The sequence below is a fragment of the Etheostoma spectabile genome, chromosome 18 (assembly GCF_008692095.1).
Source record: "Etheostoma spectabile isolate EspeVRDwgs_2016 chromosome 18, UIUC_Espe_1.0, whole genome shotgun sequence".
NCBI classification, from domain to species: Eukaryota; Metazoa; Chordata; class Actinopteri; order Perciformes; family Percidae; genus Etheostoma; species Etheostoma spectabile.
This window is the reverse complement of record NC_045750.1, coordinates 3,897,248-3,923,693: the sequence shown is the minus strand read 5'-3', so window position 1 is coordinate 3,923,693 and position 26,446 is coordinate 3,897,248. Positions and strand designations below refer to the sequence as shown.

Below are 26,446 nucleotides of genomic sequence, written 5' to 3'. Positions count from 1 at the left end.
CGAGAGCTCCCTGGCTGCTTCTGGCACCCGAGGCAAAGCTCTCCCCTCGCTCATCTCCTCTGACTGCTCCTGTAAATAAATAACAACAACAAAACAGCAACAAGAGGGTGACACCAGGCAGGCACATGGGACCTGCTGGTTGTCGGTGGTTGGCGAGGTGCGAGGGTCACAGATGGCTGCACCCCCCACCCCCACCCCCACCCCCGTGTCGCCCCACATTTTCCTGGGCTGCTGTGCTTTTTAGGTCGATCACTCAAACGGCCCTTTTCTTCTTTACACATTTTTTTGATTGTTGACAGCGGCTCAGATGGGTAAAACACAATCGCAAATAATGAACCAAAGGGGGCTAAATTAAAGGGGGACTTAATATGAGACGGGCGGTGGATGACTCACTTTGCATTAGGCTTTGAAGACGATTCCCTCGCGGGGCCGGCATCGGTATTAAAAGCCCGTGCGTCTTGGCACGTTGCTCAATAGAAAAGCAGGCGGTTGATTTGTGCTGCATTAGCACTGAGCCTTTGTTCTCCCAAAGGGCTGTCAAATGGAGAGACGGCTCCCTGAGACATTTTATAGATACATTCCCCTCAAAGACAGCTGAGCACTGGCAGGATGGAGCAGCTCGGGAGTATTAAGCTGCAAGATTTGTAAACACTGACGAATATGAGTGACGGACGATTCAGAGGTCGAACGAGAGGATTTAAAGTTCGATTTCAGTCTTGTTATTCTCCTTTGTTTGTCTTTCCTCCTCTCCTGGTTTTTTGCTGCACTCTCTGATTAAATGCTCTCATGTGTGTCACACAGCAGGCGGGGAGATGAATTTCTTATTGCACTTTGCACGACGTGACAGAAGTGCTTTCGGAGAGAACTCAAAATTGCAGCAGATTGGAGTTTGAGCTCTGCCACTGGCTCCCGGAGAACAAGAGGAGAGACGCTCTGAAAGGAGCTGCATTAAATCTCAGTTTTTTAAATTTTTTTAAAACCTTGAAATGAAGCTTTGTGTGTGCTGCTTTCCATCAACGTTCACCTAACATGTTCTGTGTAAAAATGTTATTCACTAGCGCGCCCGGTTAGCTCAGTCGGTGGAGCGCGCGCCCACATGTAAAGGGTTTATTCCTCCACACAGAGGCCCAGGACTCGAATCCGTCTAACAGTTATTCCTACATGTCCCCCCCGTCTCCGTTCCAGTGATTAAAGGTGGAAATGCCTAAAAAATAATATCAAAAAAAAAAGTTATTAACTAGTGTTTATTCACTTTATATTAAGAGATATGTGGGGGTGTGGAGAGTTTAATAAGTGTCCCTGATTGACTTAAATATTCAAAACCAACATTCAGCCCAAAAAATGGTTTTACTTTAATACTTTAAGTATTTTGTTGCTTATTCTTTTGTACTTTTACTTCAGTGAAATCTTGAATGCAGGACTTCTGTCTTATTTTTGAGTCTTTTATGGCCTTTAATTGACCGGACAGCTTGAAGACAGGAAAGGGGTGTGTGTGTGTGTGGGGGGGGGGGGGGGGGTTACTTATTTCTACAGAGCTGTGTTGCTATTTTACTTCCACCCCTGTAAGAATGTGCTGTTTATATCTGTATTGTTTCATTATTACTTTATATTTTTAGGTTGTAATTTTTTCTAGAGGGATCATCTAATCAATGAAGAAAATAAAAAATAAAGTATTAGAAGTTACTAATTTACAATAACAAATGGTTGCCATGCCCCCGTGTTGTTCTGTTGTCTGTAAGTAGAATAATCCTGCTGCTGCTGCTTCGGTCCCAGCCAGGCCCCTCCTCGGGTCCCCGGGGTCCCGCAGGAGATCAGGTCGGTCGGGCCCTGTGGACGGTTACCTGGCAGCCGGTGCAGCGGGGAGGCGGAAGGTCCCTGAACGCAGCAGCACTCAGCACTCCTCCCACTGATCCTCCTCGCTGCATCAGCTCCACCTGCGGCCACGCTCTCAGGGAGATTATGTTACATCTCCAGTCTGTCCGAGCACTCACGCTTCAAACTGAATCCATGCGGAAATAGCAGATCCACTCCGTACAATACAGCCACTGCTGAGAAATACATCCGTTCAGTTTTCATCACACCGTGACGGAGACAAAAGAGGACGGAAAGACAGTTAAGTTTTACGTTCCAAATCACTAGTTTATCAAATGGAAAAGGAAGGAAGTAAAGGTTTATTAAAACAACACATTTCACAGATACCGAATCACAAAGTTAAGATTAAAAATAATGACTCCATAACTGTTATTCAAGCAATAAAAAAGACAGATAGCAGCAACACGTCCCATGTGAAACCTAAGTCAATGTTGACTTTTTTTACATTGACTGTTTAACTATTAACATTCATTTTAGCATTTAACTTTTTTTTTAATCATTCTCATTTCAACCCAAACCATCTTTTCCTGAACCTAACCCAAGTACAGTGGTGCTCATAAGTTTATGAACCAGTAAAGTTGACTAAAAAGTCTTTTGGAAATTGATCTTAATGCCTTAATTTAAATAATTAGGAAAGATTCAACCTTTAAGGACACCAAGTTTCTAAATAAATAAATGTTCTTTCTTAAAATACATTAACACATTAACATAGACACAAGCTTATTACTGCTAACTAACATGCTAGTTAACATTAGTAATTAAAGCTAAACAGCTAATGGAAGCCCAAACTGTCTGCGAGCTTCTCCTGACAATACGGTGATTTGTCGGCGATGCGACAGTAAGTCATGACACAATCGTCGACGCCTATTTTCACAAAAACATCTGCTACGGAGCCATAACGTGAGCTACAAGGTGATGGAGCCGTTTGTTGTGTTTCTTTAGAAATAAACAACATACAAATTGAGTCTTTAAACGCTTCAGATGTAAAGTTATTCACTGTCACTGTCAAAGTGGCGTAAAAATGAATGGGAGTCAATGGAACGCTAACGGCGGGTGAGTGCTTTGTAGCATGAAAATGGCGCCATAGGAGCTACGCTCAGAGAGGAGAGGCTGACCCCCTTACCTCACGTAACCGGAGTAAGACCCGGTTATGGCTGTGCAGGTAAACGACTGTTAACCACTGGTTAGAGTCTATCGGACAACCTAGCACATTAAAAAGTGATGTTTCTTGGTCCGGACCAAGCGACGGTGTGTGACGAGTTGGTAGTGACAACATGTTGTCGTAGTTAAAGAATTACTGGTGCACTTTGTTTCCGGGCTAAGGTTTGGCCCTCTGTGGCTCTCAGAGTTCAGGAGTACGCTGCGCTGTAGTCTATATTGACGCCGTTTAATTGACGGGATAGTTTGGGTGCCGTGTTTCATTCCAACCTCCGGTGGATTTCTAAGGACTATGGTTACCTGCTCCTCAGATCTCTGCAGGGTAAATCCAGACAGCTATCTGTCCAATCGGAGTTTTCCCTTGTACAACTTAAATCAACTTTTTAACGAGCACATGTTCCACCAAAACAAGTTCCGAGGCTATGTAGCAGAGGCACCGTTGTTCCATCCGGCACCCAAGACGATTGTGATTGGTTCAATGAAAAGGCCATACCCCAGAGCTCGTTTTTCTCCCATCCCAGAATACTGTGTGGACTAGCCGGTCCCTCTTTTGCAGCGCTGTGGAGGACGTTCTGTCAATGGTAGACTAGATGTGCTGAAGGCAGACATTCGGCTCCATCCGGCTGCCTGTTGTCATCCAGCAGCAGACAGAGACGCATCCAAACCCCCGGTCACGGTGGCTGTTCACTTCACATATCCTCCTCGAGCCACGTAACCAAATAAAAACAGCACTCCTGGCCTCCAATTATCCCTTCCTCCCTGAGTCCCTTTCCTTTTTCTTTCATTACAACTGAAGGAGTGTCTGTCTCTGTATGTGTGTGTGTGTGTGTGTGTGGTGTGTGTGTGTGTGTGTGTGTGTGTGTGTGTGTGCGTGTGTGTGGATGGGTGGGTGGGGTGGTTAAAAGAGGCGGAGGGGGGGGTGCAGTGTAGTATAGTGAAAGAAAATGGACTTCTGTGTACTCGCTATAGCAGCAACAGCTTTTTTTAATCCTAGCCCCAAGCCGTACTGTGCACTGAAGCAAGCTATTACATGGCAACAATTAAGAGGCTGGAGCGCAGCACCTGGTCCTCCCCATTCGCCGGCCTTCAGTGGCAGCTGACTATACAGTTCCCCCCGCCAGGTGGTTCCACTTCAATCACATTAGCTAGTCACTGTAGGGTTAATAAAGAACCCTCCCTCCCTCCCTCCACCCTCGCTGCTTTTCTTTTCTGCAGCGAATCTAAAGACGGAGCTTTTAAAAACTCGTTAAAATTAAGATCCTCCGCCGGCGCTGGATAATTAAAGCACAAGCAGGACGAGCTCCTTGGAATCCAGGGCTAATGTTTCAGGGAGTGGGGGGTGTCAATGAAGATAGAGGGGAGAGTGGGTAGGGGGGAGGGGGGGGTCCCTATCCGCTTAGTAGTCCATTTGTACAAAGAGCAAAGGATCATAATAGACCTTTTCATGGATGAACAAAACAGATGGAGGCCAATTGAAATGAGACGGGCAGACTGTACATATCTGCCCGGATACTGACGATGTGGAGGGATTCGCAAAAAACAGGCGGCGCGCCAGAAGCAAACAAAAGCGTTATCGCCCTAAAAACAGTTTGGAAACCCAAAAAAGGTGCATGAATGGAGTTTGGGGCCGAATGTGTCAGGCTCACAATCAATAGTCATTTGTAAGAAAGCAGATGCATGCAGTGACATTTAATGCAGCTCGGCCTCCTTTCAGCCGGATGGTAACGGTGCGGTTCTCAACTTACCTCCTGTTGCTTTGTTGTTCTTGTCGATTTTTCTTATTTTGGGAAGAAAAGTGTTAACCTTTATTCTTTTCAAGGAAAGACTCCTTTTGTCTGCGCAAAAACAAATTGGAACACAAAAGTGAAGTTTATGAAATGGAAATTAATGTCGAGGCGTTGAAGAGACGTGTGTTTGGGCAGATCTTTTACCCTTTAACACCCTTAACAACACCCGTTTAACCCTTTTTTTCCATTTCACTGCCCTTTCAGTTGTTTAAAATCATCTTTATTCCACACCGTCTCAAAGTATCATATTTTAAAATATTCAAATCCACATCCTCCAAGATTTCTATATGTATGCACCATTCAATCAAATGATATTTTTGATATCCTGTGCATCATTTAATACAAATTCAATGATATAAAAAGTTTTGAACAACCTTAAACTGTGTTTAAAGGTCGAGTGTGGAACGTGTTTAGTTGTTTATCAAAATCAGTGTTGCCCGTTTACAAAGTTGTCCTTTTCACGAATATTTACCACCACCATCACTTCCAAGTTTTCCGGTTTTTGAATTTATTTAAATTTTGAATTTATTTATTTAAATTTTGAATTTTTTTATAAATTTCTGCGGGTGATGATTAGGTACGAGGACATTATGTAGGACTAGTGACGAAAAGTTGTGTTGAAATATAAGAAAGGATTTGTAAAAGTGTCTAGATCTATATGAGTATTTGTTTCTTTTTCATCAACAGAATAGAAACCCTCTTTACAAATCCTGATATACGCATCCAGTCCTTTTCCCTGGATGTCACTCCCCTGTATTTCATGTCTGTCTTCCTCAGAAGCATCACGGGACACATCAAAGTCCCGAGGCCGAGCTGGAGATGGAGGGGGGGGGGGGGGAAGGAACGCAGGATGCCCGCACTTTAATCTTCTTTATTCGCTGATGTGAGGACAGACCGTCCCAAATTCCATTTATAAGAGAAATACTGATGCAAAGAGGCTGAGCGTGTCTTTATACCAGAGTGAACAAATTGGGATGCAAATGTGCCGCCTTTGAACTGTGTAAAGTGGCATAATGGGATGAGCCATAAATTATTAATCAGTGTTGGTTAAGAGCTGAGCCCAGAGCTTTTCTGACATTACCGCTGTACAAAAAATACAACGGAGAGTATGTTCTCCTCTGGTGCCGAGCTAAGATACACAGTGTTTCTCTCTACTTGGGGTGGTAACTGGAGGGTTGCTGGTTTAAGTCCCCATATGGACAGTATGGCAGTAGCTCAGTCTGTAGGGAGCTGGGTGGGGAACCGGAGGGTTGTCGGTTTAAGTCCCCGTATGGACCTAAAGCACGGAGTGGGGATTGGTAGCTAGAGAGATGCCACTTCACCTCCTGGGCACTGCCAGGTGCCCTTGAGCAAGGCACCGTACCCCCCCCCCCCCCCCCCCACCCAACCGCTCAGGGTGCTGGTTCAGCTGGCAGCCCACTCACTCTGACATCTCTCCATTTGTGCATGTGCATGCATCTGAGCGTGTGTGTATTTCAGACCTGTGTGTAGAGACTAACAAACAGAGTGTAAACTGTAATTTCCCCACTGGGGATCAATAAACAGTATAAATTATACTGTTGTTTTGTAATAATGTGAATATTTATATCGCTTTTAGTCTTGGAATGTGTTTTAACAACGTTTGGTATCAAGTGTTGCGTTATATTTTATAGAATAATTACCTTAAGTTCATCATTATGTCATTTTTTAGAGAGAAAAACACTCCCATAGGTTGTTTTTTTTAAAGCAGCAATTAGGACTTTAACTAGTGTTGATAGTGGGGCCCTCTACTGGCTGTAGTAATCATGACGGGAGCAAAGTGAGAAGTAAGGTAGTCCCAGCGCTGTGGAGGGGGGTCTGGCTAGTCCGAGGAGCGTTCTAGGATGGGAGGAAAACATGCTCTGGTTTATTGGCATTTCTTTAACCCTCATGTTGTCCTTGGGTCAAATTTGACCCGTTTTGAGTTCAGTTTTTGTTTTTTTTTGGCATAAAAAATGGGCCGTTGAAATAAGCGCTAAAAATGTCAACAATAAAAATGTCAAAAAGGCACCCACAACACTGAAAAAGTGACAAAAATCTTGGAAAAAGCGATAATAATGTTGAAAAAAAGCAAAACTCGGGAAGGAACTTTTTTTGGTGGAAGGTGTAAACTCAAAAGTTGTTTTAGTTGTAAAACAGAAAGCTCTGATTTGGGCGCCTGGGTAGCTCATCTGGAGAAGCACAAGCCCATGTGGGGAGGCTTAGTCCTCAACGCAGCGACCAGTAGTTTGGCTCAGACCTCCAGCCCTCTCTGCAGGCCGGTCCCCCCTCTCTCCCCTTTCGAGTCAGGGCTGTTCTGTCGGAAATGAGAGCCTAGAACACCCCAAAAATGATCTTTAAAAGATCGGACGGATAGTCTAGCTAGCTGTCTGGATTTACCCTGCAGAGATCTGAGGACCAGGTAACCATGGTCCTCGGTCCATAGTCCATAGACCATAGTCCTCAGTCCATAGTCCATAGACCATAGTCCTCAGAAATCCACAGGAGGTTAGAACACAGTCCTTAGTCCATAGTCCATAGACCATAGTCCTCAGAAATCCACCGGAGGTTAGAACGCCAACACAAAGGAAGAGGAAGGGGACGAAAAGAGCGACGTTCGGCAGAATTTCTTGCGGCATTGGAGTAATCCCGGAAGTGGAAGTGCGTCGATACTTTGACAAGACTTTTTTGTGTAGTCTACATGGATCCAGGATTTCCATATACCCACTTAAAAATGCCCAATGACTCACAACAACATAATTCCATTATATTTTTGATTCATTTTTAATTGTCGTCTGTGTTTTCCTACTTCATCAAAGCTAAATAAAAGTATTTTGACTGTAGATTGGTGCATAAAAGTGCATCTGAATACAGGAAATTAAGTCCTTGAAGCTCCAAACTTCCATAGAGAAGACACCCAGACCTCCCACTATGATATGCCCCCAAAGGCAGATTCTGGCCAAAGATATATACCGTACAGTATAGCCACTACAATACATTAGACTACACCACTGCCTGAAAGGGCGTATTAGAAGGTAGGGCTAAACAATATGGTTGGAACGTTTGAGGAACCTGGTATTAGTTTAAAGTTTTCTCCCGGCCAATCATCCCGTTGCTGTGTACCTGCTGGCTGTGTCAATGAGCAACTGTTTGCTAACAAGGTTACATATTAATCAGATTGGAACGGCCTGACAGGTGGATCCAAAAGGCGAGATGTTTTTGAGCAAATCAAACCAGAACTGTAAACGTACAAAGACAAAAACATGGATTTTGAAAAGTGGAAATCGCATTGTGATCTATCTTTTTCCAGATTTGTCGAGTGCCTATTACTTACAACAAATATTTTTCTGAAACAAATTCTGGCAAAATCATTGCTAGAGTACAATCATTCACTCAAAAGTTGTGCATACGGTTTCTAAGCACGGTGGTGGCAGTAACTCAGTCAGTCGGGAGTTAGCTGGGCACCGGACGGTCGCTGGTTCAAGTCCCCATACGGACCAAAGTCTGGGAGTGGACTGGTAGCTGGAGAGGTGCCAGTTCAACTACATGTATAGGTACTGAAGCATGTGTGTGAAATTCAGGCCTTTGTGTAATGTGTGTAATAAAAACAGAGTGAATACATTGTCATTTCCCCTAGCGGGATGAATAAAGTATACATTATCACAAAATATACAGCTTTCTTCTCTGAAGGAAATCATCAAAAAAGAAAGATATACAGTATATCATTATTAAACTCACAATCACCTCATCAAACTGTCAACTCGTCTTCAGAGAGAAATTAAGACAAGATGCCTCGTTAAAAGGGACTTTTCAGCTCGTTTGACCTTCTGAGCCCAACGAAACATCTCCAGGTTTCTCTAATCTCCTTCTACCTGCCTTCGGACCCCGCAGGGGCCTCTCACATTGTTTGGGAAGCTGGATTAGCGACGCTCCGGGTGACTCGGCATTATTGTGTTGCGTCGTGGAACGTTCCCAAACGCTGCCATTTCCACGGGGATCCACGCCACATGCTGTCCGGGCTAGCGCGCGAGCTAAAGCATGCAGGAGAAGCCCAGTGTCACGACTGATAGGCTGGCAGGCTGCTGGGCCTCGGGGCCAGAGCACACTGCAAGAAATGAGCCTGTGGAGCTGGTTTTTATCATAAGAAGTGAACGAACAATAAACTAATATTTCAACCATGTTACCAGAGACGACTCACATTGAAATGTGACACCAATTCATATAATCAGATGGCCTGAGGAACAGCCTCTGTTTTATTAATGTGTTATTGTCATAGTTTCCAAATAGAGCCTCATGGGGAATGCAGCCCTCATTCTCTGGCAACACTCTCCTCTAAAAATTACATTTATGTAAAACAATTGCAGTGTATGTATTTTTTTTGTTGGATTATGCTCACTGGCATTTTCTGGGGGAACAGAGTCCTGCGTGGGGTCAGGGTTCAAAACGAACCTGACGAGTGTTGTGTTCACAATGCACAGGTGAAGAGAACTGTGGTCTATATCGACAGCCTTTCATTTCCCGGATTGTTCAGGTTCCGCTGGATGTTTGTTACCTTCCTTTTTCTTTGTGTTGTACTTTTAAACGCGGGTGGATTTCTGAGGACTATGGTTACCTGGTCCTCAGATCTCTGCAGGGTGAATCCAGACCGCTAGCTGGACTATCTGTCCAATCTGAGTTTTTTGTTGACTAAAACAACCTTTGAACGTCCACATGTTCCACCAAAACAAGTTCCTTCCTGAGGCTGTTTTGCAGCGGCACCGTGGCTCCGTCCGTTGCCTAGCTCCGCCCAAGATGATTGTGATTGGTTTAAAGAAATGCCAATGAACCAGAGCCCGTTTTTCTCCTATCCCAGAATGCTGTGTGGACTAAGAGAATCTGCCAATGGGAGACTACGAGAACTGCGAACGGTTCGTTCCAGTGGGGCCTGAGTCTCTTTGGAGTGGTCACACATGCACAATGTATAGTTGACTGTATATTTGTTTTTTAACTTTTTTTTTTTTTTTTTTTTTTTAACCCTGTGCTGTCGTTGTGTCTGTAACTCTTGCAGCTAAGTTGCTCAGTGTCCAATGCAAATTTCTCCTTAGGGAGACCAATAAAAGTACTACAGTTGACTTTTTTTTTTAAATAATTGTTTACTAATAGGTCTTGCCTCTTTTTGAGGACTGAAATTTATTTATTTATTATAATTTATTTTTTTTTTTTTTCTGCAGCCCGGCCACTGTTGCATAAACCTCCAAACTGCACAATTATACACGTACATACTCCTTTTCTTTTGATTGCATATCTAATCTTTCTTTATTAGATTTGTTTATATTTTTTCTCTTTTATGTTATACTTGTTGTACGTGTCCTCATTGCCTTGTGGGTCGGAGAGAAATGCATTTTTATGTCTGGCACATACTGCTGACTTGACTTTTACATGTCAAGAAACCAAATTCAAGGAAACATGCTTGTTTGTTTTTTAGCTTTCTTGTGATTACATGAAAAGAAAAAAATAGCTCTGTGACCGAAGACATTAGTTTTTAGCTCACTTGACACTTGACATTTTTTGCAGCGTGTGTGTGGTGGCCAGACTCGGAGCAGCTGGTCAGTTAGCAGGCCACATCAGCGTCAGGCCGCCTCACTGATAATGGGATTAGCTTAAGCCAGGCAGCAGGGAAAGCAGAGGGGAGAGGACGGAGGAGGAGAGGAGGAGGAGGGGAGAGGGAGAGGGAGAGTGGGCAGAGGGTGGAGGGGTGGGGGGGGGGGGACCAAACCACACACACAAACTAAACCCCAACACCCATAAACCCATAACTGTACTATCTATCTATCTATCTATCTATCTATCTATCTTCTGTCTCTGTCTGTCTGTCTGTCGTCTGTCTGTCTGTCTGTCTGTCCTGTCTGTCTGTCTGTCTGTCTGTCTGTCTGTCTGATTGTCTCTCTGTCTGTCTGTCTGTCCTCCCACAGGCGTGTTTGTGTCCTCATATGTAAACACGTCTTTAATGTTGGGAAACAGTCCCAGTTTGGTTAGGTTTATCCACCAAAACTACGTCGTTAACTTTAGAAAAAGACAGTGGGTTGGGTTACAAATAGACGTTACATCACTTCCGGTTGCGCATGTGACTTTTAGTTTGAAAGAGGACATGAAGCCCGGTCTCCTGTGTTTGGTGCCAACCTGCCTTGATATGCAACTTGACGCTCTTATACTTCGTCACCTTACTTCCTGCTTTGCTCCGGTCATAATGACTACGGCCATCAGAGGGTGTCGCTGGTATAAGCGTAAACACAAGTCACAATTGCTGCACGAGCAAACGACCTATGGGAGTGTTTTTCAGGGGAGGACAGTCTCATTTATCCATCCATCCATTTTATTTTATTTTCTGCCGCTTACTGGTTGCCGGGTCGTGGAGCAGCGGCCTACTTAATAATATTAAAATTAATAATAGTATTCCAGATGCCCCTCTCCTCAAAGTTTTCCAGTTCTTCCTGGAGAACCCTGAGGCATTCCCACGGCCAGATGAAATTTATAACCAACCTCTACTGCATGTCCTGGGTCCACGAAATAAAGCTCTGTACAACTAGAGGTTATAAAAAATAAATAAAAAACATTATATTGGGGCACTCTCCTTTACTGCATGTCATTCTTTATCTCCCTCTGTTTCCTGTCACCTCTCAACAGTCTAACAAAGGTATTCAATGAAGGAAAAACACCTGAACGTGACATTTCCTCTGTCATCTGAAGCCTATACAAACTGTTGGGGGTGGATATTTTTTGCAGTGCGCGCTCCCCTCCTTCAGTTCACCTGCAGTGGAGGTTGGTTGGACCACACTGGGCTCTAATAGGTTCACAGCAGCTCTATTATCATAGCCAATCTCACTTGCTTGCAGCCTCATCTTGAGCTGCGCCGACCACAGGCTTTAATGGCTGAAGTCTTTGCCGAGGGGAGCTAATAGTGGCATTGATACCAACAGCAATTTCGGTGTGATGAGAAAGCCCTAAAGTCGACATATTACTTCCTCTGAACCACCACCAGCAGCAGAAGCACTACCACATAATTTCACCCTAAAAGCCCCCGGCACTCCCGCTGAGGGCTGGAGAGGATTGTCGGGGGATTGATCTGTGAGAGTAGATGGATGTGTGAAAGCCTACAGAGCCGCCTATTGATTTCAGACGGCGAGGAGGATGAATCCATGATAACAAAAGGTCACTGCTCCTTAATCCTGGTCTTTAATCAGAGCAGAGATCCGTCCAGCAGCCCTTTTCAAACGGAGCTGAAGCCACCTGGAATTTCAAAATAAGGGGCGTTTCAGAGAGCAATAGATTCACGAAGATCTGTTTCGGGGATGTCGGAGAAATAGCTGCACTCTCAAAAAGACCAAATGTATTGATATCAAGTTGCTGAAAGGGAAGAAAACTGTTAAGATAACAAGTAAAAAGTTATGTTTTCAAACTTTCAGACTAACAGTGATGAACCCATGTGGGATCAAAAGCTTGAGGGAATCAAAGTATCTAAAAGCTGCTTTTTAAGTTTTTTTATTTTTATTTATTTAACCAGGTAGGCCGTTGAGAACAGGTCCTCATTTGCAACGGCGACCTGGCCAAGAAAAGCAGAAGCGTGCAGGACAACATACAGTTTCACAATCAATACAATACAAGAATCCAGAACACAATGGGCTACATGAAGAGCAGATTAAGTAGGCATTACACAGCCGGTGCAAAGAGAGGTGGAAGTAAGTCGATGGATGTGCGAGAGTGATATGGTAATAACACAATATACATGAATAGGCAGTCCATAACAGAGTTAAATACACGTCTAGTGCAAGTTGTGGTATAGTTAGTGAAGTAGAGAAGTAATAACGCAGGATGAATGATATGAGTAGACAGTCTATAAAAATGCTGAATGTAGTAAAGAGTCAGTGTACAATAAGTGCAAATAGTGGTAGGTAAAGTAGATCAGTAACAACACATTATGCATGGGTGGACTATATAAATGCTGAGATGTAATAAAGAGTCAATATATATACATAGATTGTGGTCTAGATAGCGATGTAGAACATTTTTCTATATTGCAGTCTTTTAAAGATGGCCTCTTCCCGAACATGTTTTCTCCACCACCCTTCAAATACCCACAATTTTCGGAAGATGTTTCCACTTTTCACTTTCCAACAACATCTTCACCGACTAAAAATGTCTTCATGTCCAAATATGTCGTCTCTTTCCAGTAAAGCTTTTATATCCATGCCCTTCAATGTCCTCACCTTACAAACATTCCCCAAACTAATTCCCACTTTTCTAAAATATCTTCGTGTCCAAACGTGTCCCCACTCACAACCAAAGGTCGCCTTTTTTCACTGAACTTTTTATTTCAACAAGCTTCAATGTCCTCACTTCATAAATTGTCCTCATTTTCCAAAAGAAATGTCCTACTTTACCCCCAAAATTGTCCTCACTGTCCAAAATATTTTCACCTTTTAAAATGTTTTCTCTTGAATGTTTTTGCAGTGTGTGTAATTCATACACACACTGCTGCACACTGCTCCTAATGACTTCACACACACACACACACACACACACACACACACAACACACACCTGACACACACCCACCCACACACATTTCCCAACAGGCACCTGACATGTGCAGCTGCCTGTGGCTCTGACATGTTCACACATGTCATTCCAACATGCTGCAGAGTATCTCGGACAAAACATCCTAACAAACACACACGCACGCACTCACGCACACACACGCACACACACACACACGCACACACACACACACACACACACACACAGAGCATATGGAATCATCTTAGCCTAACCTTCACCAGGACAAACTGAAATCTTCTGTCGTGCTGTCTGTTATTGTCTGTGACTTCTAGTATTGTCTCGAGAGACGGCGATCTCTCTGACAGCAGAGCAGCGGTCGATAATGTGACATTAAGATGAACGAATTGTTTCTTTTAATTAGATCATTTAAATTACATTCCACACCGTTATAAAAAGTCAACGAGTGAGGACGAACTGTGCCAATACGAGTTGAATTAAGGAGAAGCAGCAGGGGGACAACTCTGGCTGAAACACTAATGAGCTTGTTGAATACACTCCAACCTAATTAAGGACTCTGTGTGTGTGTGTGTGTGTGTGTGTGTGTGTGTGTGTGTGTGTGTGTGTGTGTGTGTGTGTGTGGTGTGTGGTGTGCGTGCGTGTGTGTGTGTGTGTGTTTGGCATATTTGGGGTTTGTTCGTTGTGTTTTGGAGGGAAAGCAATGGCCTTCAGGCTTCACACGTGTTCAGATTCTATATTTTCCACATTTATTTTAGATCACCCTATTTAGCTTTAAAAAAACTAGTGTTGTTACGGCGTTTGCGGACACCAGTTGATCTTAGCTTGTCCGTGTTTCCAGACCTCACTACACTTTGTTTCTGAGACAGAAACAGGTCTGGAACAAAGTTCATGTCAGGTCTGGTCTCTCCTGATGTGACCGTCTGAAAAATGCCGTGTTAGTGTCAGAATGTTCTGGAGAAACATGGCCTTGTGATAAATGGGTCCAGTATTTACTTTGGTGACTACAGGGTGAAAGAATCGCTCATAATCTGTGTTCACAATCACTTCTTCCATGGAGAATACACTGAAAACCTGCCGGTAAAGTGCCCATATTATGCTCATTTTCAAAACAGAAAATATATTTCTGTTGTACTGCACATTGCTACAGTTGCTCCTTTTCACCCTGTGTGTTTAGGTCTCTGTTTAGTTACAGAGTGAGACATCTCACTTCTATACTATCTTTGTTGGGAGCTGCACATGCTCAGTAGCTCGGTAAGATCCCATCAGTTGATAACTCTTTCTCCAGCTTTGGTCAGTCCAAGGCAGGATCAGCTGGGAGATGTCTTCTAGACCAGGGACACTTGTGGAAAACCTGCAGAACAGGGACAGGAAGTAGAACAGTGACAGGAAGTAGTTCTTTTGGAGATTATGGTCTACTAGTGTGTGTTGTAGTAGTGTTTTGCCATTGAGAACAAGCTAGCGTGTTAGCATGTGCTACGGCTAACGCAGATTTTGAATAGCTCACCTGGAGACTGAAGACAGAGGACATTCAGAAACCTAATCTCACTCAAAACAGCATGGATAGTTGTTTTTCCACGTTTGTATGTGTGTGGAAGCACCAGAGACACAAAACAACCCCCCAAATCCCAGAAGAATTGATTTATTTCATAACATAGGCACTTTAAAGATTAAAATTTTCCATTGTTTATTTCTAAAGAAACACGACAATGTTCAAAAGGCTCCATTACCTTCTATCTCACATTATGGCTCCGTAGCAGACGTCTTTATAAAACGATTGTGTCATAACCACGTGACTTTCTGTCGCACAGTAGAGAAATTACCGTATAGTCAGGAGAAGCTCGCAGGCAATCGGGGGGGACGTTGAGGCATAAAGTCAAGGGAGAAGCCCATAGAGGGTCCGTGAAAGCATTGGAACATATTTCAGCAACATTTTGAGAAGTGATTTCATATGAAGTAACATTTATCCACAAACAGATTTCTCTTGGCACAGCTACCAGAAGACTTACAACTTTCAGACAGGGTTACAAGGTAATGGAGCCTTTTATACATTGTTGTGTTTCTTTATTAATAAACAACAGGCAAATAGAGTCTTTAAACACTTCAGATGTAAAGTTGTTCACTGTCAAAGTGGCGCCAAAATGAATGGCGGTCAATGGGATGCTAACAATGGGTGAGTGCTTCGTAGCATTGAAATGGCGCCATGGGAGCTACACCTAGAGAGGAGAGGCTGACCCCCTTGGTCTAACTCCACCCCTCCATGTTTGTATTCATTTTGAAACTCGTAGTCTTTAACTGAAGCTGACTCAAGTGACATTTATCCGACTTCGCACCAGTGGTAGATGCGTAGACGGAAACAGATCTCAAACAAAGTGGATTTTCTCCTCTTGTGTTTGTCTAAGTCAAAAATCGAATTACACGTCAAATACATTTTTTCTCAAAGACGGTTTCTGTCAGTTTGGGTAGTTGTGAACACGCTAATGTTTGTTGCCGGGTTAATTTTCCTGAAGAGTGTTGTTTTCATTTGTTAATTAATGCTATAAAAATTAATAATTAATTCTATAAATAACACCTTAAACATCATGACTGACAACTTCAATCAACTCGCGATAGGTCAGGTACGTGCATGGGCGTGACTTTGATACCGCGGCTTCACCGCCTGATCACAGCTGCGCAGACTCTGGTTCCAACATTACAAGATGGCTTCACTTTTATACAGTGTGTGTGTGTGTGTGGGGGGGGGGGGGGGGGGGGGCGATAAAGACTTGTTGTCTATCTTTCTTCCAGAACTTTAAACAGCATCTCACGGCCTTCATCATCAGCAGAACCGGTGACATCAGTGTCACAGATCACAGTCCTCGTTATGCAGATGGAGACATAATGAACAGAGTCGCAGAGTCGTCCCTCCATTAGCGGGCTGGACCGAAAGGGCTGCAGCAGGGGCTGCTGGGAGTTTGACAGCTCTGGAGTGATGGTCATGGCTGAGGCAGCAGGGGCTGCTGGGAGCTGCTGGTGCCGTGGAACGATGCCTGAGCCGCCAGCAGCGCTCCTCCACTCCTTCAGCTTCTTCTTCTGCATCGGACACAAGCTGGACACCCCCCCCCCCCCACCACACACACACACACACACACACACACACGCTCTGCCAGCCGTGCCTTTGTCTGGCGTGTCCACATACATCTGTCATGCATGGCAGCGTTGGCACTGACAGTCTGCTATTGTTGCCCTGTTTACATCCCCCCCCCCCCCTCCCCTTCAGCAGGAGACGCAGACACAGTTTGGGGTAATTTCTGTTCTTAATTAGTTCACACACTCACACACACACACACACACACACCACTCGCCAAAAATACTGATTAAATGCCCTGTTAAAGGGAAGCTTCACCAAAAACAATGTGTGTGTTTTCTAAAATGTCATTGTTCATTTCTGAATTGATGCAAACGGTTGGTTTATCTCTTAATTCTTTATTTAATAATATTAATAATTAGGACACCTTACAAAACATTAACAAAAACATTACAACAAGCACAACAATTTCCTCTGCAAGTGGTAAAATAAAGCTGTTCAACTACTTCAAAACATTTATACAGCACAGGTATGATGATGATTGGTTGGAAACCAACTGGTGTGTCTCTGTGGATTATTGAGGAAAACCAAGCAGCAGTTTAAAATGGCCGAAGAAGAAGACAACAACGCAGGTCTCAAAGCTCCAAGAATCTGAGCGTGGCTCCTGTTCCTGCTCAGTAAACCCTGTTGCTGTGAGCTGTTGTCATGGATGCTGTAACCTGATAGTAATCAGGGCTTCGCGGGGGGAATACTACATGCGAGAGCCTGTACTTGAAATAATCGTCGGAGCGTGGCCTCGCCGGCTCCCGGGAGCCCCGCCACACCGCCCCAGCCCTGATTTAATCTGCTCATTAATACATACAGAAAAACACATCAGCAGATCTGGGATGTATCCGCGTGGCTGCGTGATTTGCATTCTTGCCTCTTGGAAAAATACACGGTTCACCTGTTTCATTTGGAAAAATCACAGCACACTTTTGGTGTCAGGATTTGAATCGTTAAATATTCATGGTGAAAGCGTTTGGATCGCTGCCCCTTTGTCTTTGAACTGCAGCGGGGAATGTTTTTAGTGCTCGTGCTTCTTTTTGTTGAATATGTCTGATTTGAGACATTTGGAAGCCTCTCGAGTGCTGTGACCTCTGACCTCACGACGCGTAGTGTATGTTGGATCCGTTGTTTTTTGTTTTTTTTTCAAATATTTTTATTGTAAATATGCACTACAATACTTACAGTCACAGATACAATTTTACAATTTACCTTTTTTTTAATATATGCATATGTGCACGGACACATACACAAATATTAAAATTTTAAAAAAAAACTCTCTGAAAAGAATGTAGGAGAAAATATTTAAGTTAAATCTGAGTACCGTGTCCCACGTACCTTCTTGACATGAAGCAGCTCGATTGGTTGGTATGTTGGATCCGTTGTTATGGATCCCACGTAACTTCTTTTTTTTTTTTTTTCAAATATTGTTATTGTAAATATGCACTACAATACTTACAGTCACAGGTACAATTTTCAATTTACCCTTTTTTTTTCAATGTATGCATATGTGCACAGACACATACACACATAAAAAAAAAAAAATTAAAAAATTAAAAAAAAAAAAAACGCTCTGAAAAGAATGTAGGCAAAAATATTTAAGTTAAATCTGAGTACCGTGTCCCACGTACCTTCTTGACAAGTCCCGCCCCTACGAAGCAGCTCGATTGGTTGGGCGTTGACCTCGAGTGGTTAAGGTTTAGGATCGCCGAATGAAAGAAATGGGGTTAAGTTATCTGGCGTAGGCATGCGCGCCTGGCCAATGGTAGTGTGTGTAATGCTATTTAAGGGCGGGTCTTGCCGTGTTTAGTTATTAAAATCGTTATCATCATTATCAAAATCATTGTTGCCTGTTCACAAACTTGTGATATTCACCCAGAAAAGTGACTTGCTTGGCCCTGAATATGTTTTTGGCAGATGTTTTACTTAAGAACATGAGCCATATGCTATATAATATATATATATATATATATATATATATATATATTATATATTATATATATTAACATATATAATTGTTCTCTTTGTGCTGCAGCGACAGAATACAGGAAAACATGCCTCCTTTTGTCAGATGAATTGGTAGAGATCTGTCAGCAGTGTTTGACTTCTGAATTGCTGTGTGGTGAATGGCAGAATTGGAGTCAGCTTTGTTTAATTTGACACTGAACACAATGCTTAATTGTTGATTGACAATTTCTTTTTTCTGAAGTCAGTCTCCTAGGTTTTCAAATGTCTCACATAAATTGTGTTTGATTGCAAAAAACAATAATACCTTCTACCTCAAAATAGTTTTTATTTTAAAGGTTTGACACAATAATGACCAAGTGTCAGACTGTTACTTTTAATATTTAGTCAGACATCACAAATGAATTCATAATTTACTCATGTTGTGTCATGTTAACTGTGTTCATGTGTAGTGAAGTTGTGAGAGAGTTCTTTGCAATATATGATCTCAACGCTAGATGGGAGAAATTCTTATACACATTTTTTGGCCTGATGCTGATTTTTATGCTTTGGACTGATAAGTAATCTTAATGCAACAGCAGGAATGATATTTTAGAGCAGGGGTCTCCAACTGGTTTTAAGCCAAGGACCCCTTAAGTGAAAGAGAGATGGAGCAGGGACCCCCTACTACACATATTGTGTAACTCAAAGTTGTGTAAATAACTGGGCCTACAATAACGTGTAGGGCGGCATAAAGCCTTTATACCGTTTTGCATTGAATAGTCTGACAACTGACATCTGATCAGTGCTAAAACGTCTAAATGAGGATCTTGGTCATAAAGAGATATTTCTGCTTATTTCTTCTAATAAAGTTTCAAGTTCAAGGTTTTCAGTTTCACTGTCAGAAGTTGATTTCATGCAAGTAAAAGGAACAGCATCCAACACTGTTTAAAATATAAAATATTGTTCTATTACAGTTCATCCGTCCTTCCAAAACTTCTTCTTTTACCTTTTCCTACGTTAAAGCTAATGAAGACTATCGGCTCCACACAACTCTCTCTGGATTTTTATCTTCAGAAGATTGTGCCGCGCGGGGATTTTCCTGCGTTGAGACTCAAGTGAAGATAATGACTGAAGAGTTCATCACGTTTTTTTTAATCCCCCGTGTCCTTCTTGGCTACTAGCAGCTGGAGGAGGGGTGGGGGTGTTACGCGATCACAGAAGGCTTGCGTCATGTGTACAAAGCAACAGTGCTAAGTAAGTAAGTAATGACAACCATTACTTAGACTTCCTCATGGGGCAGAAACTACGCACTATACCTTTAAAGGGGCGCTTTGCAGTTTGGGCCATTTCTTCTCTTTTTGCTGGCAGGTTTCTCTGTAGAGCCCTCTCTAAAGTTTAGGAATAGATATTTGGATATGTTTACTTACTTGTGACCGACTCCTCCCCTCGGTCAGTCTGCCGTTTCCTCTTTCTCTGTTCCTCCGACAATGCTTTCCTAGCTTTCTGCTTCTTACTTGCCGGCTCAGCCATGACGATAGAGTGAAAACCTTATTTGCCGGTGCCTGAGCGGGCGTACGTGTTCAGTGTTGTGAAGCAATTTGTTACATCGCGAGACCTGATATCACACGTCACTTAGAATATTAATCTGAGCTTCTCAGCGGCAAAACGAGCACTTTTGTGAAGGTAAATACAAGCTGGACAGTTGTCCTATTAACTTACATTGTAGCTCGTTTCTCCACTGCAGACTGCAGCGATCTCGCTTAATACTGGACCGATGTCAAAGATTGTTGTTCCCATCGGTCACTTAGACACAAAAACAGAGGAACATATTTAGGAACATAGGGTCCAGGTTGACATAAACGGTAGATACTCTTTAACCCTTGTGTTGTCCTTCCGGGTCAAAACTTCTTTGTCACACGCCGTTTTGGTCGCTTACTGCCACCAGTGCTGTATGTACACCCCTATAACCAACTTATTACCACTAGTTTTATACTTATTTTTGGAACTGATGGTCAGTAAACCGTATTTTTATGAAATAACATCAGTTTTTTTTTTTTCTTTAAAAAAAAAAGAAGCAGGAATTGTAAATTATTTTTAACTAATAACGTCAGAGGATGTCAAATCAAATCACAGGCCACTAATAAAAATGAATAAAACACCCAGAAGCCAATGAAAGAGCGTTTTAAGGAATCATCCATCCGTGTTTTTATTTTTGGGGCAATTATGTAGAAAGGCACCCACATTTCTATTGTAATATCTTTAAAAACGGGTCAAATTGGACCCGAAGACAACAGGAGGGTTAAAGAGCTCAGAGTCTCAGGCCGACCTCCCTGTGTGCAGCTATGCTGGAAAGGCTGCGTGACGTCAGTCTGTTACAAGTAGATCCATTTCCCAGACCACAGCGCCATCTAGAGGTTAAAAACAGGGACGTCATCACAGAGTGTGTCGATCCTTTAAGGTTACTTATTCAAATATTATAACATGACATTGTTTTGGTTGTTTTATGGTTTTATGGTTGACTATATATTGATATACTGATAATTTTAATATATTTTATTTCCTGAAGTGAAGTCAGAAACTCCACAACTAAAAAATAAAGAAATAAAAGAATTATTTATCTATATTGTGCTGAAGTAATCGTTTTCTGTCTTTTTATTATGGACCACAGGAAGAATAGCTGTTGCCCTGGTAACAGCCGATATTGATTAAAATAAATGGAACAATAATCAAACAAATAAAAACATCAGTGGGGAAGTCTGTGCTCCTTAAAGATTAATGCCAATGTGTTAATCGTCAAGTTGTATTTAATGAAACGATGTTCATCTTCATCATATGTTGTAACTGTTATTTATTAAACTGTTTATGTGTATTTTTTTGTACAGCCTATGTTATGTCAGTGCACGATGATTTAAATGTAACTTCACAACGTCCAGAGAATAGTTCTGGTGATAGAGCTCTCATCATCGTCCCCATGCCTCTGTTGGAAAGGTTACCTTGCAACACAGGGAATAAAACCTGTTGCTTTGTGTTTTTCACTTTAAGTTAACGTTCCACTGATTATAGCAAGGTCTTTTTTCTTCTAAAAAACTCCCCTTGTGGCCGGGCTGGTTCCTCAGCACAGCGGGCGGGGGTTCGGCTCCGACCTGCGGCCCTTTGCTGCATGTCATTCCCCCTCTCTCTCCCCTTTCATGTCTTCATACAGGATGTCCCGTGGAGGTAGGCGCCGAAGAATGCCCCAAAAGATGGTCTTTAAAAAATAGAAAAAAATAATATTATATATAATATAATATATATATATATATATATATATATATAATATATATATATATAATATTATATATATATGTATATAATATTATTTATCATTTTCCATTTAATACAGCACAAAACAAGATTCCCCCCTCACACACACACACCCACCCACACACACCACACACACTCACACACACACACACACCCCACCCACACACCCACACACACCCACACACACTCACACACACACACACACACACACACACACACAACATCCACACTGAACATCTACAGAAACAAAACTGAAAATAGTATAATATATACAAAGCAGAATTCTTGTACCATACTACTCACTTACACTAGCCTACATCCTTGTTATCGCCTCAGAAAATCTGTAGCTTCAAGAGTTTATATGTACGCATATTTATTGAGATATTGCCACATTTACATATTTTATTTTTAAGACAAAGTGTAATACAAAAAGTAATTTTCTAAATATGAACATTAAACTGTTAAAAATGATGAAGGATGTCTATAAAGTGTGGGGAGGGGGGGGGAGTCCCATTGTACTGTAGCGTGATAACAGTGTCTATTGTGGTCATTTTCAGGACTTTTGTCCCGGGTAGAGATTTTGGCACACGTCCCACGTTGTTCTATGGGGTCACACACATCTAGAACAGTTGAGATCTTCTCCGCTAAATGAAGCACATCCATACTGCAGGTGGCAGTAAAAGACCAGAAAAGATCTCTGCAGGAAGTTAACTGGTCACTGAGCATGCGCAGTCCCACCGTTGTGTGTGTGTGTGTGTGTGTCTTCCTGTAAATGTTTAACTCAAGTGTTTGTGCTGTGCTCGGAGTTTAGTCCTCGAGGAGCCTCAGACTCGTTCACAATGGTGAGTTTTCACTTTTTAAACTTTTCTAACATCTGAACCGAATCCAAAGCAGATAAACAGAAAACACTATGTCAGATTCCCAACGTGTTGAAATACACTCCGGCAGGAAAGTTTTCCCTGTGACATCCAGACATTAAGAAAGGTAGTGTGTGTGTGTGTGTGTGTGTGTGTGTGTGTGTGTGTGTGTGTGTGTGTGTGTGTGTGTGTGTGTGTGTGTGTGTGTGTGTGTGTGGTGTGTGTGTGTGTGGTGTGCGCGTGTGCGTGCGTGTGTGTATAACAAAGTGCTCTCTATGCTGGAGCCTCATGCTCTCATAGGAAGCCATGTGTTGATTGGATTAAAGCCAACTACAGCACAGGAAACACTCCTGGATGTTTTAAACTCTTATTATTATTATTATTATTATTATTATTATTATTATTATTAGACTTACCCAGAGCTATAGGATTTAAAAAAGAAACAACTCCAAAGCTAAATACCGTAAATGGTCTCATGAGTTATCCACCTGCAATTCTGCAGAATAAGAGTCATAAATGAATGAATTCCACCGTGTTCAGTTAGCATTTACTGCAGGCCATTCATAAAATAACCATTTAATTGAGGTTTTATCCTGAGTTTCAGAGGGGTCTCCAGTTCAACCCTGAAACTGCACGTGGCCTCTCTCTCTAAAGGCCTACAAGCTTGTAGTTTTCCCGGCTGAGTCTTCCTTCACTTCCTGTAGCTTTTCTCATTTCCTCTATGTATGTGTCTGTTCTTCTTTTTAAAGAATCACTGTATCTTCGAACATAATAGAAATCTGTTTCATGGTTCATTTATATGGATTTCTGCTTTAAACTGCTTTAACACAAACGGAAAATGACTTTTGAATGATTAACTGTGGTGATAATTAAAGCTGAAGAGGACTGTTCGTTGACTCATTGACTCGTCAGCGTGTTAGTGAAGAAATGTAAAGGGATGGGATGTTTGCTCTGCCTGTTGAAGCTCTTTGTAAACCTGCAGATCAGTGTGATACCCCCCCCCAGGGGTCAGAGGTCACACTGGTGTTTAGTCAAACACAGTGATCCTGTTAAAGATCTGCATGGAACACACACACACACACACACACACACACACACACACCTATTTCAAATTGCACACATTTTGTATTTAAGTATTTAGATCCTAGAAGTACTAATACTTGAAATTACTCTGTTACACGTAAACGCATTCAATACCTTCCTTATTTGTAAGTAAGTCTATATAACTTTTCCAAAAAAATCTAAAAGAAGAAGAAACATGTTAAAGGTAAAAACTAAAATAGAATACAGTAAATGGCAACAGGAGGAAAACAAATCTAAAATAAAGAGAGTGCATGTAAAGCTGAATGAACAAATGACACCACGTTTTTTTCTCCCAGAGTTCAGCAGCGGGAGGCTCGTCTCTGCAGGTCCACGTGGTCCGGCTGGGCCCAGGTCAGGAGCTGCTGGGGTCTCTGCAGGCGTTTGTGGAGGAGAGGCGCCTCCGAGCGCCGTTCATCATCACCTGCGTGGGCAGCGTCACCAAGGCAACGCTCCGGCTGGCCAACGCCACGGCCACAAATACAAACGAGGTACCTGAAGGCAGCACGAAGGCCCGAGTTTTACCGTCTGGAGACTTTATCTAGGTTGTCGTTTTAGCACCTTTTTAAAATGACCGCATATTAGATATTATTACATAGTGTACAAGGATAGTGAGAGTTTAAAAGAAAAGAAATATATAAATTCTATTTATATTTTAATTTTTAACTCATAATAGATAATGACATAAAGATATGCTGCAACATGTTTCTCTCTCTATAAATATAAAAGATATATATATATATACACACTAGTGCTGTAAACAATTATCAGGTGTCAGGCATCAGGTGGTATTTCCGACTGGACGTGCTGTGATGATCGCTCAGTTCACAACAACCAAACCCACAGATCACTTTGATCTGGTCAATGGAAAAAGTGCCAACTTTTCAAAAGTAAACTTTCCATTCAGATTCTTATTGCCGTCCATTTCGGCGTCTCGGGCTCGCCATCCATCCGAGCCCCCCTTCTAGCCCCGCCCCTGCATCCAGTGCATGGAAAAGATGGACACGGGGTCATCAAATCTATAACCACAGATCCAATAAACTGGCCACGAAGTGCAACTGTATGAAGTCCCCAATGTCTAAAACCTCTGGACTTTCTGATTATTATTTTCAAATATATTTATTATGTATGTATTATATATATTTAACTTGAACTGAGGAGAGAAACAGACCTTTATTTGAGACGGTTTTAGACATTAATCCTATGATTTCACCCTTTTGTTCTGATTCCAAGCTCGCTAAATGCCAGTAGTATTGGTAGGTTATAAATAAAGTGAAGTAACTATAAATAAACCAGAGTTGTTTTTACAGAGTAATCCTCCATGTTTCCTGCTTCTGGACTCTCCCCTCCCTCAGGTGATCCAGCTCAGCGGGCGGTTCGAGATCGTCTCCCTGGTGGGCACTCTGAACCGGGACGCCCACGTCCACATCTGCCTATCAGACGCCGAGGGCAAGACGGTCGGGGGTCACGTGCTGGGAGACCTGGAGGTGTTCACCACGGCCGAGGTGGTCGTCGGCGAGGCGGTCGGCCTGCACTTCAACAGAGACATGGACGAGCGGACGGGCTTCCCCGAGCTCGTGGTCCAACCGCGGAAATCTGACAGTTGAAAGAGTAAAAACAGGTTCACCAGATACAGCTGCGGCCTTTTTATAATGAAAACAATTACATTACCCATTGGTAACCCATGCATGACTTAATGCTTGGACAGTATGTTAGTTAATGCGTCAATTAGGTATTTGAATCATCAGGACGTCTGACAGTCCATGAAATACTACATGAATGTATATATGCATTCATGATAACTCATGTACCATTATTATAAAGTGTTACCATTACATTTTAAACAATGTGTAGAGTATCCACCGTGACTTCATGAGTACTGCGTTACAGATTACAAACTAAATAAAAGAACAGACCAAACTGTGTACAAGTACTCTCCTACAATCAATTCATTTCAAATATTACCTCCATAATAGTGCCAAAGTATTATAATCAAAATGCAATCATAAGTTAAAAGTAGCCTACGTTTTACACCCTCTCTCTCTCTCTCTCTCTCTCTTGTCCACATTGAACATTGCACCAAACTGCTGAAATCACACATGTAGATGTTGCCTGTTTTGGCTGTGCAGAAAGACTTGATTAAAACATGTAGTGTGCATAAACATCCAAGATGAATAAAATCGTACAGCGTCTGGCCCGCTTTAAGAACATCTTCAGGGATGCAGCTTGTCTTGAGCCCAGCAGCCAATAGGAGCGGCTCTGCGGGGGTCGCAGCTTCTGCTAATAGATGTTAAACTGAGCCACGGTCTTTCAGAGCCTCTGACCCCCACCTACACCCCCCCCCCACCCCCCCCCCCCCCCCCCAGTTGGACAAAACAAAGCGAGAACCCTCTGAGGATAACCATGACCTCGGCTTGGCCGCTGCCGCAAAGAAAGGCAAGGCTCCGTTTGCCGCGTGGCGGGCGGTTGGGTCGGAGGGAGGGGAGAGGGGAGTGGAAACAGCCTTTTGATGGAATCCAAACGGCATGGGGTACTTTACATAAAATCATCTCTGTGCAAATCAAACCAGCTATTAGGCTAACTGAAATAAAACCATGCCAATCTCTGCGTATGGTGAAGGGTACGTGATGATATGGAGGGCCAAGGGAACTTTATCAGGATGCATAGTATCCTGATCCATGAAATAACTGGCCTTTAAAAATAAAACTCTGCTTGCCTCTATGGGAATTTAATATAGAGGTATGTATACTTATGCCCCCTGTATTTTAAGAAAGAACATTTATT

General features: G+C 42.5%; 1 protein-coding gene and 1 long non-coding RNA gene across 2 annotated transcripts; one reads left to right on the top strand and one right to left on the bottom strand.

The window, feature by feature from the left end:
• Positions 1-7,657: 7,657 nt before the first annotated feature.
• LOC116706848 (uncharacterized) lies at positions 7,658-25,607 on the bottom strand. Its single transcript, XR_004336334.1, has 3 exons — positions 25,597-25,607; positions 15,613-15,619; positions 7,658-7,829 (listed from the first exon to the last, which is right to left on the bottom strand). It is a non-coding gene; the product is annotated as an uncharacterized LOC116706848 (long non-coding RNA).
• LOC116706823 (bifunctional protein GlmU) lies at positions 22,459-25,943 on the top strand. Its single transcript, XM_032543865.1, has 3 exons — positions 22,459-22,567; positions 23,962-24,153; positions 25,018-25,943. Exons 1-3 carry the CDS (start codon positions 22,565-22,567, stop codon positions 25,267-25,269), a joined length of 447 nt encoding a protein of 148 aa, XP_032399756.1. The 5' UTR covers positions 22,459-22,564; the 3' UTR covers positions 25,270-25,943.
• The last annotated feature ends 503 nt before the right edge of the window (positions 25,944-26,446 follow it).

What these genes read in the sequence shown, in the direction of transcription:
- LOC116706823 (XM_032543865.1), top strand. An exon ending in CGGCCACAAATACAAACGAG is followed by an intron (nt 24,154 to 25,017) that starts GTACCTGAAGGC and finishes CCCCTCCCTCAG; the next exon opens with GTGATCCAGCTCAGCGGGCG.